General features: G+C 35.9%; 1 protein-coding gene across 1 annotated transcript in view; it reads left to right on the top strand.

Moving 5' to 3' along the window:
* fmn2b (formin 2b) overlaps positions 1-16,366 on the top strand; it is a gene marked incomplete at both ends in the record, with an annotated part of 61,313 nt that overhangs the window by 12,612 nt on the left and 32,335 nt on the right. The window contains one exon of the mRNA XM_083933397.1: positions 3,346-3,496. Within this exon, the coding sequence (XP_083789523.1) occupies positions 3,346-3,496 (151 nt within the window). The remainder of the gene's footprint in view (positions 1-3,345; positions 3,497-16,366) is intronic.

The following is a 16,366-nucleotide window of genomic DNA, read 5'->3' as shown; positions in this document are numbered from 1 at the left end:
GTATTTTATCTGTACCACGTGTTCACTGATGTGGCAACCCCGTCTGTTGCACTCTCCCCCATTTGCACTATTTTACCCAAATCTTTCCATTGTTGATTTTTAATTTCATATAGGGAGATGTGAGGTGGGGTCCACATCCGATACAGCTTGGAATTTTCACCAGACTGCTGTACTTTCTGAATCTCCATACAAATACGTTACAGGGATTTTAGCAGGAGTGTCTTTCCCTAGTTTAGCTTCGTATTCTCTATCTGATCCAGGTGTAGGTATTCGTGCTAGTCCTTACAACAACAAGTGTCTCTGCCCAAAAGGTTGACTGGACATTCTGGAAACATTAAGATGGATAGCTGACAAGACAGTCCAGGTGGATCTGGGTCTCTTATCCACAAGGGTTATGTCTCTGGCAGTCAGCTTTCCACTGGCAGATCTCACAGTGACACTTGTTTGATTTGTTTTAAACCCTGGTATCCACATAGTATATTGTAATATAGTATGTATCTGCGATACAGTACTCTTATTATAGTTTATATTTTGTATTTTATATTGTATTTTATTCATTCTTTATTATTATTTTTTTATTTATGTTACTTCTGATTGTTTTGTACCGCTGCTACAATGACCTTATTTCCCCTCTGGGATAAATAAAGTTATCTATCTATCTATTTATTTATCTATCTATTCATCTATCTATTAGTTATCTGCAGGTAGTCCTGCAGGCACCTATGTCACATAAAAAGGTAAAAGGTTTACCGTTCACATACAAAATGACCTCTGGTCTTATACTATGCATAGAGAGCAGGTCCTGATCATTTAACAGCACTTCTCCTGTGTCCCTGTCTATTTCGCTCTCTCTGAAACCTCCTCTACCCCTACCTACTTGGTAGTAGATCTCCTCTTCCTGTCCTGAAAGAAAATACTAACATAATCCCTGCACTACGACCTTTGGCCCTGCAGCAACCACTGGCTTTGCAGCAGCTCCTTTTTCTTCACTTTCCTCATCTCTATGTCTCTCCTTTCTTCCTGTCACTGGTCCTGTCTCATCATCCTTTCTTCTTATAAAACAGCACCTCTTTTGCTTTAGCTTTCTCTACACTTTCAAGTATCTGTCTTTTACTTTTTCTTTTTTCCACAGCCTTCATCCAATACTCCGTATCTTCATACCCTTCTTGTTTCATCTTTATGGGATTCTTTTTGGTCTTTTTTTTTTTTTTTTAATTGCATCTTGTAGTGCAGTTATTTTTCGGCCTTCAAATTTTTACTGTTTTATCCATTTATTTATTTAATTTTATCAGGATCCTGTTTTTTCTATAACATTCCAATCTTTAATTAACAGTTCATCTTTTAGTTCGATTTTGTTTCCCCCTTTTCGAGATTTTGGTCCAGTCCTGTTAACACATAGGGTGTTCTAAAAACTGGTTTTAATCAGTAGGGTAGCGATTAAACTACCTTTTGTGGTAACTCTCACTTCAACTCTTCCGAGTGGAGAATTCTTGCCTTTGCATCCACAATAGGCTCGCTACTTGTATTCCTACTGTTTTGCATGAGGTAAAATACCTAGTGGTATTTTGATCTCCAATCACACTCACAATCAAACTTTCATTCACACAATTTTACCGGTTTTTTCTTCTGAACTTTTAAGACGTCCGGACCCCACTTGTCCTTTTACACAGAGCTTTCGGGTCTCTGTCTCCCAGTGGGTTTAGCATCACAGGAACCCGCCGTCCTTTACACGGAGTTTTTAATTTTCATTTATTATCATTTTTTATTTTTATTTTTAGTTTTAAATATTTTTTTGCGGACCTCCGTTGCCTCTACGGGATTTAAGTGATCGCTTTTACCTGATAGTGTCTAGAATTGTCAGGGCTTTATACACGCAATGATCCTCAGTCATTCGTCATCTTTTTAAGTGAAACTTCACTCACCACTGTGGCACCACTGTTGTCTTTCCCCTTCACGGATTACCGTCAGCCGTCGGATCCCAGCGGGTGAGCTGATTTCCAGTCCTGGAAAAGGATCTTAAAAGACTCACTCTATGGAGTCTGCCGTGGCCACGGTCTTTCCTGGAGTCCCCCACACCCGCTGGAATCCTTTAGGCGTGTTGGTATCCGGCTCGAAGGACCAAATAAATGTCAGGTTTAAGCAACCTAAAACACCCAAAACTTAACAAAAGAGAGAAAGACAAGAGTTATTTTACTTGCAAGGAGAACGGACAGAGATGTGTTCAGCTACAGTCTCCTACCGCTCTGAGGTAATCTCTGCCGGACCCTTGATTTTATTGGCTTATGGTGTGGTTACAATGTTTACAATGAATTACCATTCTTAAGGTGAGGGTCACATAGCTGCAACTCAAGACATATGGAAAATTCATAGTCTTTATGACTTTACAACTCTAAAGAAGCCTTAAAACATGTCTTGTCATTAATCAGTTGAGCAGGGTCTGTGTTTTCACAGACCCCCCCTTTTGGTGACTCCTCAACAGTCATGCTTATCTGATTTCCTTGACCTGCATCCACTCAGCACGAATTGGCTATACACACACACCAAGTAATGTTAGTTTAAATGTAAAGATAATTGGAGTAAATATGGGATTACTTTATGTACAATTATTCCAACAGTTACAGAGTTGACTGGAATAAGTTTCAGTCATTGGTTGACACTCAATATAAATGATGCATGGTTCTGCACTACTAGTTTGTGGAAGGACTGCTGCACGTAAATTAGATGATGAATCTACACCAAACGTGAGTAAAGAAAAGAGAGGGGGGACTTGAAAAAATGTTATCTACAGATGGGGGGCCCTGCAGAAAAGGTTTGGGAACCTCTGCCCTAATGCAACATGATATGGCATTCTGTCAGTCAGTCTGCCTGACAAGTATATATATATATATATATATATATATATATATATATATATATATATATATATATATTACTAATTTTCAAACAGTACAGGTTGAGACATTTAATTAGAATAATACAGACGATGCTACATATATCGTAATCACATATCAATTATCTGTTATCCTATCAGGTCATTGTCTTTATTGTGTTTACCCTATGTGACAGTTCACATCTAATGCAAAACCATTTTACTCTATAGACCAAAACCGAAGCCATAGTACTCTACAAGTCAAATTTCTGAATTAAAAAAGAAACACCACCTGCACTTATACCACAGAGCAGTGGGCACTACTCCTAGCACAGGGTTTCAGATCATTAATCACAAAGTCACCCTTAGACCTTAACAGGAGATAAAAAAAATAAGCATTCAATATGATATATTTTCACCACTAATATCAGTGTAACTGAAAAATAAAGCATTTAAAAAGAGTTTTGTTTCCCCAGCATGACCAGCTGTATACATGGGCCGCTGTTAACCAGCCGCCTCACTCCCTGGATCCTCTTGAAGGGAAGCTACCAGGGCAGCTGAAGGGCTTCTGGCCTCCAGTCAAACCAGGCGGAGACAACAGGACTGGACTCAAATCCACAGAGGCAGGTAAGATCATCTCTCACACATGGTCTACATCAATATCACACACTGGCTACTGGTATTGTTGTTACAGGGAGCCTTTCTCAATTGTAGCTGTCGTTTTGTAGTGAGTAAATAATTGAAAACCACCACCATTTGGATTAACTACTACTTTTTTGTTGAGCCTACTTTTCATGTATTAAAAGCTGTTCAGGGTTTACAGTGTGTGTTCAGACTGTACTGGGTGTGACCAATGTTATCTAATACCATCCAAACTGAAGTGCAGATAATAGTGTCTTATATATGGCAGTAACTCAAATGCATTTTTCTACAACATACCACAGTAAATAAGCCCAATGGGTTAAGTCTTCACTGTTACTAAACAGCAAATGCCCTGGTAGGTACAGTAGGCTGCCTCAGTTGTTCTTTATTCTGTAGGTGGTTATCAGTGTTAAAAAACTAAGTTACGTGCTGTAACTTTTTCTTAAAAAACAATGTTGTATCAAGTTTTTCAGTGTCTTGAGCTACGCACAAACGTGAGACTGGTATTGATCTTTCCTGGAAAGACAGTAAATGAGCATATTTCCCAAAGTTTTAAAATATTAAAATATAATATAATACTTCACCAATTTGCATTAAGCTTTGAATCGTTAGAAACCCTGTCATATTTTTGAATGGTCGTGCATCATTCCCTCATTATAGGAGAGATAGGAGAGAACTGTATCAACATCTAACACTTTCTGCTTTGTCCTTTTGAAGCAAGAAGTGTTAGAGAGACGGGCTCTCGCGAAACTACAAACACCAGTTCATAATTTTTCAAATTTGTAATGTTGAACATTGGTGTATCAGTTATTTTTATTGTTCACAAAATAGTGATGCCTCTGATGGGCGAATTTGTAGAGCAGTGAGTGGCCTATATAGCCATGCATTGTGGTGGATTATGGGAGTTGAAGACACCAAATTAGTTGCAGTAGTTACATTTCGACTATAATATGACCCACTTTCCATACAGATTCATGTTTCCACCCGTGAAGTATTCTTTTAACAAGAGGTGGTATTGTTGAGATGTTCCAAATATTATATATTCTTTTTAAACTCCAAACTACAGTGGAACATACTTTAAAAAACATTTCCCACTACATACATGTTTTAAGTTAATATTACAGGTAAGAACAGTTTTGACTCTGTGTGTCAAAACAATTTGTTGCTTTATGTCATCAGTGTTTTTTCTGACATTGTACTCTGGCTTTCTATAATGTCACCCTCTAACTGCCAGGAAGAAGGGAGCATTTTTACTCCTGAAAAAGATATCCAAGTGTTTCGAATGTACTGATATCTGATCTCCATTCAATTTCATGCAAGGACTCTGACCTTTGTGTCTGTTCCCTTTATTTCCTTTTCTTATTTTCATCTGAATGGGTTTTTTCCATCTTCATGCTTTGGTGTTTTAGAAGACAGTCAAGGTGAGTACTAACTTCTGTACGTTGTAGGCTGTATTTTGGTGCTTACTCAAAGCCAGAGAATTTGCAAACCCTAGCATATTGACATTGTTGTTAGGCCCCAGCCGAAGATTTGTCTGCACGTTTCATAATATCATAGCTTGAAATAAACCAGCCGCTCCATGGTAGGTGTAGTGTCCCAGCTGGTAATGTATAAACGCTGACCATGGTCACAAAGTACAATATTGGTATTCACTTTGGCCAATAAATGTGCCTAATCACAGCTCAATTGGCAGCCGTAAATGTTGACTTTTGTTAGCTAATATGCCCATATATACTTTTCCAGTATTATATGAAGTCCCGTTATGCATGCTGAGTTTGCTCCTTTTAAAATTGAACAAAAAGATCCCACAACACATTTTGTTATATAACAGTTGCTTAACTTATTATTATTATTATTACTCATTATTATTCTCTGAAGTGTCCGTCATTATGTGTGTCATCCATGTGAATGAGTCACCCTCAGTAAAGCAAAGATGGTTCACTCACCCAAATCATGTAACCCTCACTGCATGCTCCCTACATTTAACAGTTTAAAATGACAAGCAACTACAGTGTTAAATTAAAGTATTAAAATGAAAGTATTAAAGTGCAGTATAGCATGTATTAATGCTTTCATAAACACTTACTGTAATTGTTTTGTCACTAGAACCCTGCTCTCTGCCCTGTTCGGTTTATCAATAAATAGAAAATACTGCAGCAGATAATTGTATTGGAGTTAATCACTAGCCTCACAAGTCTAGTTAGAGCTGGTTAATGTGGCCCGGGAAAGGGAAGTTTGGGGTCCCCTGCTAAAGCTGCTGCCCCCGCGACCCGACCCCAGATAAGCGGTTGAAGATGATATAAATTGGTATTATCTTACAGCTGGTCATGTTGCTCAGCGAACCAGCAAGTAGCATGCTCTCAACTACATGTGCCCTTCATTTGGGGTTTTCAAGTGTAGCTACATACATACCAAGTTAAATACTGTTCTACAGATCAACATAGCTGTGCTAGTATTGCAGTATATATCACAAATTCCAGTGTGTTATTTTTACTGTATCACAGTTCAGTATCAGTGTTTTAAAGAGTCACTTAATGCCCCCTGAAAATCGTGTCTTTGTTGACATACATTGGTTTAACTTCTCACCTTTCTGCAGTGATGTACAGGTGTACTAAACAACACTGTGGCATCACTGTTGGGTGTGGTTATAGGTTCACCAACATCACATCCAACCAACCCCAGCAGTGATGGTGTGGTCAGAAAGAGCTGAGGGTGACTTGCTTTTCAACATGGCGCTAAGATCATCTACAGTTAAAGTTTAATTCTAGTGTAAAATCATCACAGGGTCTTTTTTGGCAAATACATTCATCAAATAAGCCATCCAGACGATTTTTTTTGTGTATGAACAAATAACAGATATTCCGGGCAGTCGCTAACAGCCGCTAACACGAAGGGCGCACTCACACTGTTCATTCGTACTGTGCCCTGAAAAGCACGTACATGTACTGGCATGAGCGTGTGCACGTGTACAAGCAAGAGCATTGACGGCGGTCCTGAGACTATTTATATACATCTTTTCCTCGCGACGGACATTTAAAAAGATGCTGCTGAATGGTTTGCGGTGGTCTGATGTGGAAGTGGATTGTTTCCTGCAGAATTGGACGGATAAAAATATTCAATTCAATTCAATTCAATTTTAATTATAGTGTCAAATCATAACAAAAGTTATCTCAGGACAATTTACAACAAGTTGAGTAGGTAAAGACCACACTCAATGACTTATTTATGATTTACATAGACCCAACAATTCCTCTGTAGAGTACAGTGGCAACGAAAACCTTCCCTATAACAGGCAGGAACGTCAGACAGACCCAGCTCTGTGGAGGACGGCCATCTGTCTTGACCGGTTGGGGAGGAAGAAAAGGAGAGAGAAAGAGAGAAAAGACACACAGATGGACAGAGAGAGACAGACAGACACACTTCCAGAGATACAAGCAAAGCCTAACAGTAACTATAATATTTATAGTAATGTGAATATAACGTATATGTTAAGGCAGTTAATACAACAGAATAGTAGAAACAAGCACAGCTAAGGTGACAGAATATGAAAATGATAATAATTATGGTGGCAAACATGATCAATGATGAGTAGTGGCAATAGCAGCTACGATACAGCTACAAATTTTATAGTTTAGTAAACTAGTGATAGTATATATGGTGACAATGATAATGACAATGACAGTGACAATAGCAGCAGAAACAGTCAGACAAAACTTCCTCTCTGAGGGGTGATGATGTATAAGCAAGACGCATTGGAGCAGAGGCTCAGATTACTTCAAGTTATGTGAGTACAAACCAGGGGTGACAGTAGTTTTTATTTCTTTCCGGTACTATCATATTGACCAATAGTGCGCATAGTGAGCGCACAGAAATGTTTTAAATTGCGCTGATGAACATACAATTGTGACGTAGTTTGAGAGGGAAAGACCAAAGGTCATGTGTGACTCCTGTCGGGGCAGGCCTACGGAATAGGTTAATGTTTCTGTATGTTAATGGTTAATGTTTAACGCGTTACCCGTTAACTTTCAGTTGAAAGCATCTGCAGTTGCCATAGTGACGGCAGATGTCAATAACAGCATAAGAATGTATAGCTGTCCTCCTGAATTCCTCTATGTTTAGTTTTTCGTTACAATGTTAAACAGAACGTCACCTCCCTGATCAGTCTTTATGGTTTTGTTTGAGAAAATGTGTCAGTGGCGTTTTGTTCATTTCTTGTTGTTAAAATAAACAGGTAGAGAGAGTTTTTCCTAATCATTTCTAATTCTAATTCATTTTCTAAATGAAACAACTTGTCTTTAAAACCTGCCTGTGTAAACACGTTTGCGTAGAATTTTATTCATCACTTAAAATAAAAAAAACTTTTTTAGTAGATTAGTAGTCATGCCGTTGTGGGAAAAGAAATGAAAGTCAAGAGATTAACTCGGTGCACCACCAGCCACAAACCTAGTGTAGTAAAACAGATCTCAGAGGATATCCTTTTTATAGAATCTATGAGTATCTTTCTGAAAATCATAATCCTGTTTTTATCATCTGCAGTCACTATGGCAATCGCAGAGGCACTCAGCTGAAAGTCTCCAGTTGAGTCATTGTTAAACCAAAACGAGGGGAAAGTCAGTCTGCTTTAAGTTTGATTTTAAAGTTATCAAGTCAGTCTGCTTTAAGTTTGATTCTGAAGTTATCGAGTCAGTCTGCTTTAAGTTGGATTCTGAAGTTATCAAGTCAGTCTGCTTTAAGTTGAATTCTGAAGTTATGAAGTCAGTGTGCTTTAAGTTTGATTCTGAACTTATCAAGTCAGTCTGATTTAAGTTTGATTCTGAAGTTATCAAGTCAGTCTGCTTTAAGTTTGACTCTGAAGTCATCAAGTCAGTCTGCTTTAAGTTGGATTCTGAAGTTATTAAGTCAGTCTGCTTTAAGTTTGATTCTGAAGTTTTCAAGTCAGTCTGCTTTAAAGTTGATTTTAAAGTTATCAAGTAAATCTGCTCTAAGTTGGATTCTGAAGTTATCAAGTCAGTCTGCTTTAAGTTTGACTCTGAAGTTATCAGGTCAGTCTGCTTTAAGTTTGATTCTGAAGTTATCAAGTCAGTCTGCTCTAAGTTTGACTCTGAAGTTATCAAGTCAGTCTGCTATAATTTTGATTCTGAAGTTATTTAGTAAGTCTGCTTTAAGTTTGACTCTGAAGTTAATAAATCAGTCTGCTTTAAGTTTGATTCTGAAGTTTTCAAGTCAGTCTACTTTAAGTTTGATTCTGAAGTTATCAAGGAAGTCTGCTTTAAGTTTGATTCTTAAGTTATCAAGTCAGTTTGCTTTAAGTTTGATTCTGAAGTTATTAAGTCCGTCTGCTTTAAGTTTGATTTTAAAGTTACCAGGTCAGTCTGCTTTAAGTTTGATTCTGAAGTTATCATGTCAGTCTGCTTTAAGTTTGATTCTGAACTTATCAAGTCAGTCTGATTTAAGTTTGACTCTGAAGTTATCAAGTAAGTCTGCTTTAATTTTGATTCTGAAGTTATTTAGTCAGTCTGCTTTAAGTTTGACTCTGAAGTTAATAAGTCAGTCTGCTTTAAGTTTGATTCTGAAGTTTTCAAGTCAGTCTGCTTTAAGTTTGATTCTGAAGTTATCAAGGAAGTCTGCTTTAAGTTTGATTCTGAATTTATCAAGTCGGTCTGCTTTAAGTTTGACTCTGAAGTTATCAAGTCTGTCTGCTTTAAGTTTGATTTTAAAGTTACCAGGTCAGTCTGCTTTAAGTTTGATTCTGAAGTTATCAAGGAAGCCTGCTTTAAGTTTGATTCTGAAGTTATCAAGTCAGTCTGCTTTAAGTTTGACTCTGAATTTGTCAAGTCCGTCTGCTTTAAGTTTGGTTTTAAAGTTACCAGGTCAGTCTGCTTTAAGTTTGATTCTGAAGTTATCATGTCAGTCTGCTTTAAGTTTGATTCTGAACTTATCAAGTCAGTCTGATTTAAGTTTAATTCTGAAGTTATCAAGTCAGTCTGCTTTAAGTTTGATTCTGAAGTTATCAAGTAAGTCTGCTTTAAGTTTGATTCTGAAGTTATCATGTCAGTCTGCTTTAAGTTTGATTCTGAACTTATCAAGTCAGTCTGATTTAAGTATGATTCTGAAGTTATCAAGTCAGTCTGCTTTAAGTTTGACTCTGAAGTTATCAAGTCAGTCTGCTTTAAGTTGGATTCTGAAGTTATCAAGTCAGTCTGCTTTAAGTTTGATTCTAAAGTTTTCAAGTCAGTCTGCTTTAAGTTTGATGCTGAAGTTATCAAGGAAGTCTGCTTTAAGATTGATTCTGAAGTTATCAAGTCAGTCTGCTTTAAGTTTGACTCTGAAGTTATCAAGTCCATCTGCTTTAAGTTTGATTTTAAAGTTACCAGGTCAGTCTGCTTTAAGTTTGATTCTGAAGTTATCAAGGAATCTGCTTTAAGTTTTATTCTGAAGTTATCAAGTCAGTCTGATTTAAGTTGGATTCTGAAGTTGTCAAGTCCGTCTGCTTTAAGTTTGGTTTTAAAGTTACCAGTTCAGTCTGCTTTAAGTTTAATTCGGAAGTTATCATGTCAGTCTGCTTTAAGTTTGATTCTGAACTTATCAAGTCAGTCTGATTTAAGTTTAATTCTGAAGTTATTAATTCAGTCTGCTTTAAGTTTGATCCTGAAGTTATCAAGTAAGTCTGCATTAAGTTTGACTCTGAAGTTATCAAGTCAGTCTGCTTTAAGTTTGATTCTGAAGTTATCAAGTCAATCTGCTTTAAGTTTGATTCTGAAGTTATCAAGTCAGTCTGCTTTAAGTTTGACTCTGAAGTGTTCAAGTCCGTCTGCTTTAAGTTTGATTTTAAAGTTACCAGGTCAGTCTGCTTTAAGTTTGATTCTGAAGTTATCATGTCAGTCTGCTTTAAGTTTGATTCTGAACTTATCAAGTCATTATGCTTTAAGTTTGATTCTGAAGTTATCAAGTCAGTCTCCTTTAAGTTTCACTCTGAGGTTATCTAGTCAGTCTTCTTAAGTTTGACTCTGAAGTTATCAAGTCAGTCTTCTTAAGTTTGATTCTGAAGTTATGAAGTCAGTCTGCTTTAAGTTTGATTCTGAAGTTATGAAGTCATTCTGCTTTAAGTTTGATTCTGAAGTTATGAAGTCAGTCTGCTTTAAGTTTGATTCTGAAGTTATCAAGTCAGTCTTATTTAAGTTTGATTTTAAAGTTATCGAGTCAGTCTGCTTTAAGTTTGATTCTGAAATTATCAAGTCAATCTGCTTTAGTTTTGATTCTGAAGTTATCAAGTCAGTCTGCTTTAAGTTTGATTCTGAAGTTATCAAGTCAGCCTGCTTTAAGTTTGATTCTGAAGTTATCAAGTCAGTCTGCTTTAAGTTTGATTCTGAACTTATCAAGTCATTATGCTTTAAGTTTGATTCTGAAGTTATCAAGTCAGTCTCCTTTGAGTTTCACTCTGAAGTTATCAAGTCAGTCTTCTTAAGTTTGACTCTGAAGTTATCAAGTCAGTCTTCTTAAGTTTGATTCTGAAGTTATGAAGTCAGTCTCCTTTAAGTTTGATTCTGAAGTTATGAAGTCAGTCTGCTTTAAGTTTGATTCTGAAGTTATCAAGTCAGTCTTATTTAAGTTTGATTTTAAAGTTATCGAGTCAGTCTGCTTTAAGTTTGATTCTGAAGTTATCAAGTCAGTCTTCTTAAGTTTGATTTTAAAGTTATCATGTCAGTCTGCTTTAAGTTAGACCCTGAAATTATCAAGTCAATCTGCTTTAGTTTTGATTCTGAAGTTATCAAGTCAGTCTGCTTTAAGTTTGATTCTGAAGTTATCAAGTCAGCCTGCTTTAAGTTTGATTCTGAAGTTATCAAGTCAGTCTGCTTTAAGTTTGACTCTGAAGTTATCAAGTCAGTCTGCTTTAAGTTTGACTCTGAAGTTATCAGGTCAGTCTGCTTTAAGTTTGATTCTGAAGTTATCAAGTCAGTCTGCTCTAAGTTTGACTCTGAAGTTATCAAGTCAGTCTGCTTTAAGTTTGATTCTGAAGTTTTCAAGTCAGTCTGCTTTAAGGTTGATTCTGAAGTTATCAAGGAAGTCTGCTTTAAGTTTGATTCTGAATTTATCAAGTCAGTCTGCTTTAAGTTTGACTCTGAAGTTATCAAGTCTGTCTGCTTTAAGTTTGATTTTAAAGTTACCAGGTCAGTCTGCTTTAAGTTTGATTCTGAAGTTATCAAGGAAGCCTGCTTTAAGTTTGATTCTGAAGTTATCAAGTCAGTCTGCTTTAAGTTTGACTCTGAATTTGTCAAGTCCGTCTGCTTTAAGTTTGGTTTTAAAGTTACCAGGTCAGTCTGCTTTAAGTTTGATTCTGAAGTTATCATGTCAGTCTGCTTTAAGTTTGATTCTGAACTTATCAAGTCAGTCTGATTTAAGTTTAATTCTGAAGTTATCAAGTCAGTCTGCTTTAAGTTTGATTCTGAAGTTATCAAGTAAGTCTGCTTTAAGTTTGACTCTGAAGTTATCAAGTCAGTCTGCTTTAAGTTTGATTCTGAAGTTATCAAGTCAATCTGCTTTAAGTTGGATTCTGAAGTTATCAAGTCAGTCTTCTTAAGTTTGACTCTGAAGTTATCAAGTCAGTCTGCTTTTAGTTGGATTCTGAAGTTATCAAGTCAGTCTTCTTAAGTTTGATTTTAAAGTTATCATGTCAGTCTGCTTTAAGTTGGATTCTGAAGTTATCAAGTCAGTCTGCTTTAAGTTAGACCCTGAAATTATCAAGTCAATCTGCTTTAGTTTTGATTCTGAAGTTATCAAGTCAGTCTGCTTTAAGTTTGATTCTGAAGTTATCAAGTCAGCCTGCTTTAAGTTTGATTCTGAAGTTATCAAGTCAGTCTGCTTTAAGTTTGACTCTGAAGTGTTCAAGTCCGTCTGCTTTAAGTTTGATTTTAAAGTTACCAGGTCAGTCTGCTTTAAGTTTGATTCTGAAGTTATCATGTCAGTCTGCTTTAAGTTTGATTCTGAACTTATCAAGTCATTATGCTTTAAGTTTGATTCTGAAGTTATCAAGTCAGTCTCCTTTAAGTTTCACTCTGAGGTTATCTAGTCAGTCTTCTTAAGTTTGACTCTGAAGTTATCAAGTCAGTCTTCTTAAGTTTGATTCTGAAGTTATGAAGTCAGTCTGCTTTAAGTTTGATTCTGAAGTTATGAAGTCATTCTGCTTTAAGTTTGATTCTGAAGTTATGAAGTCAGTCTGCTTTAAGTTTGATTCTGAAGTTATCAAGTCAGTCTTATTTAAGTTTGATTTTAAAGTTATCGAGTCAGTCTGCTTTAAGTTTGATTCTGAAATTATCAAGTCAATCTGCTTTAGTTTTGATTCTGAAGTTATCAAGTCAGTCTGCTTTAAGTTTGATTCTGAAGTTATCAAGTCAGCCTGCTTTAAGTTTGATTCTGAAGTTATCAAGTCAGTCTGCTTTAAGTTTGATTCTGAACTTATCAAGTCATTATGCTTTAAGTTTGATTCTGAAGTTATCAAGTCAGTCTCCTTTGAGTTTCACTCTGAAGTTATCAAGTCAGTCTTCTTAAGTTTGACTCTGAAGTTATCAAGTCAGTCTTCTTAAGTTTGATTCTGAAGTTATGAAGTCAGTCTCCTTTAAGTTTGATTCTGAAGTTATGAAGTCAGTCTGCTTTAAGTTTGATTCTGAAGTTATCAAGTCAGTCTTATTTAAGTTTGATTTTAAAGTTATCGAGTCAGTCTGCTTTAAGTTTGATTCTGAAGTTATCAAGTCAGTCTTCTTAAGTTTGATTTTAAAGTTATCATGTCAGTCTGCTTTAAGTTAGACCCTGAAATTATCAAGTCAATCTGCTTTAGTTTTGATTCTGAAGTTATCAAGTCAGTCTGCTTTAAGTTTGATTCTGAAGTTATCAAGTCAGCCTGCTTTAAGTTTGATTCTGAAGTTATCAAGTCAGTCTGCTTTAAGTTTGACTCTGAAGTTATCAAGTCAGTCTGCTTTAAGTTTGACTCTGAAGTTATCAGGTCAGTCTGCTTTAAGTTTGATTCTGAAGTTATCAAGTCAGTCTGCTCTAAGTTTGACTCTGAAGTTATCAAGTCAGTCTGCTTTAAGTTTGATTCTGAAGTTTTCAAGTCAGTCTGCTTTAAGGTTGATTCTGAAGTTATCAAGGAAGTCTGCTTTAAGTTTGATTCTGAATTTATCAAGTCAGTCTGCTTTAAGTTTGACTCTGAAGTTATCAAGTCTGTCTGCTTTAAGTTTGATTTTAAAGTTACCAGGTCAGTCTGCTTTAAGTTTGATTCTGAAGTTATCAAGGAAGCCTGCTTTAAGTTTGATTCTGAAGTTATCAAGTCAGTCTGCTTTAAGTTTGACTCTGAATTTGTCAAGTCCGTCTGCTTTAAGTTTGGTTTTAAAGTTACCAGGTCAGTCTGCTTTAAGTTTGATTCTGAAGTTATCATGTCAGTCTGCTTTAAGTTTGATTCTGAACTTATCAAGTCAGTCTGATTTAAGTTTAATTCTGAAGTTATCAAGTCAGTCTGCTTTAAGTTTGATTCTGAAGTTATCAAGTAAGTCTGCTTTAAGTTTGACTCTGAAGTTATCAAGTCAGTCTGCTTTAAGTTTGATTCTGAAGTTATCAAGTCAATCTGCTTTAAGTTGGATTCTGAAGTTATCAAGTCAGTCTTCTTAAGTTTGACTCTGAAGTTATCAAGTCAGTCTGCTTTTAGTTGGATTCTGAAGTTATCAAGTCAGTCTTCTTAAGTTTGATTTTAAAGTTATCATGTCAGTCTGCTTTAAGTTGGATTCTGAAGTTATCAAGTCAGTCTGCTTTAAGTTAGACCCTGAAATTATCAAGTCAATCTGCTTTAGTTTTGATTCTGAAGTTATCAAGTCAGTCTGCTTTAAGTTTGATTCTGAAGTTATCAAGTCAGCCTGCTTTAAGTTTGATTCTGAAGTTATCAAGTCAGTCTGCTTTAAGTTTGACTCTGAAGTTATCAAGTCAGTCTGCTTTAAGTTTGACTCTGAAGTTAACAAGTCAGTCTGCTTTAAGGTTGAATTTGAAGTCATCAAGTCAGTATGCTTTAAGTTTGATTCTGAAGTTATCAAGTCAGTATGCTTTAAGTTTGATTCTGAAGTTATAAAGTCAGTCTGCTTTAAGTTGGATTCTGAAGTTATCAAGTCAGTCTTCTTAAGTTTGACTCTGAAGTTATCAAGTCAGTCTGCTTTTAGTTGGATTCTGAAGTTATCAAGTCAGTCTTCTTAAGTTTCACTCTGAAGTTATCAAGTCAGTCTTCTTAAGTTTGACTCTGAAGTTATCAAGTCAGTCTTCTTAAGTTTGATTCTGAAGTCATCATGTCAGTCTGCTTTAAGTTTGATTCTGAACTTATCAAGTCAGTCTGATTTAAGTATGATTCTGAAGTTATCAAGTCAGTCTGCTTTAAGTTTGATTCTGAAGTTATCAAGTCAGCCTGCTTTAAGTTTGATTCTGAAGTTATCAAGTCAGTCTGCTTTAAGTTTGACTCTGAAGTTATCAAGTCAGTCTGCTTTAAGTTTGACTCTGAAGTTAACAAGTCAGTCTGCTTTAAGTTTGAATTTGAAGTTATCAAGTCAGTATGCTTTAAGTTTGATTCTGAAGTTATCAAGTCAGTATGCTTTAAGTTTGATTCTGAAGTTATAAAGTCAGTCTGCTTTAAGTTGGATTCTGAAGTTATCAAGTCAGTCTTCTTAAGTTTGACTCTGAAGTTATCAAGTCAGTCTGCTTTTAGTTGGATTCTGAAGTTATCAAGTCAGTCTTCTTAAGTTTGACTCTGAAGTTATCAAGTCAGTCTTCTTAAGTTTGATTTTGAAGTTATCAAGTCAGTCTGCTTTAAGTTTGATTCTAAAGTTATGAAGTCAGTCTGCTTTAAGTATGATTCTGAAGTTAGCAAGTCAGTCTGCTTTAAGTTTGATTCTGAAGTTATCAAGTCAGTCTGCTTTAAGTTTGATTCTGAAGTTATCAAGTCAGTCTGCTTTGACTTTGATTCTGAAGTTATCAAGTCAGTCTGCTTTAAGTTTGACTCTAAAGTTATCAAGTCAGTCTACTTTAAGTATGATTTTAAAGTTATCAATTCGGTCTGCTTTAAGTTTGATTTTAAAGTTATCAAGTCAGTCTGCTTTAAGTTGGATTCTGAAGTTATCAAGTCAATCTGCTTTAAGTTAGACTCTTAAGTTATCAAGTCAATCGGCTTTAGGTTTGATTCTGAAGTTATCAAGTCAGTCTGCTTTAAGTTTGATTCTGAAGTTATCAAGTCAGCCTGCTCTAAGTTTGATTCTGAAGTTATCAAGTCAGTCTGCTTTAAGTTTGACTCTGGAGTTATCAAGTAATCTGCTTTAAGTTTGATTCTGAAGTTATCAAGTCAGTCTGCCTCAGGCTTGATTCTGAAGTTATCAAGTCAGTCTGCTTTAAGCTTGAATTTGAAGTTATAAAGTCAGTATGCTTTAAGTTTGATTCTGAAGTTATCAAGTCAGTATGCTTTAAGTTTGATTCTGAAGTTATCAAGTCAGTCTGCTTTAAGTTCGATTCTGAAGTTATCAAGTCAGGCTTCTTAAGTTTGACTCTGAAGTTATCAAATCAGTCTGCTTTAAGTTAGACTCTGAAGTTATCAAGTCAATCTGCTTTAGGTTTGATTCTGAAGTTATCAAGTCAGTCTGCTTTAAGTTTGATTCTGAAGTTATCAAGTCAGCCTGCTTTAAGTTTGATTCTGAAGTTATTAAGTCAGTCTGCTTTAAGTTTGACTCTGGAGTTTTCAAGTCATCTGCTTTAAGTTTGATTCTGAAGTTATCAAGTCAGTCTGCCTTAGGCTTGATTCTGAAGTTATCAAGTCAGTCTGCTTTAAGTTTGAATTTG

This window comes from Echiichthys vipera (genome assembly GCF_963691815.1).
Source record: "Echiichthys vipera genome assembly, chromosome: 18".
NCBI lineage: Eukaryota > Metazoa > Chordata > Actinopteri > Perciformes > Trachinidae > Echiichthys > Echiichthys vipera.
Note: the sequence above shows the minus strand (reverse complement) of the source record. Positions and strands in the feature narration are given on the sequence as shown.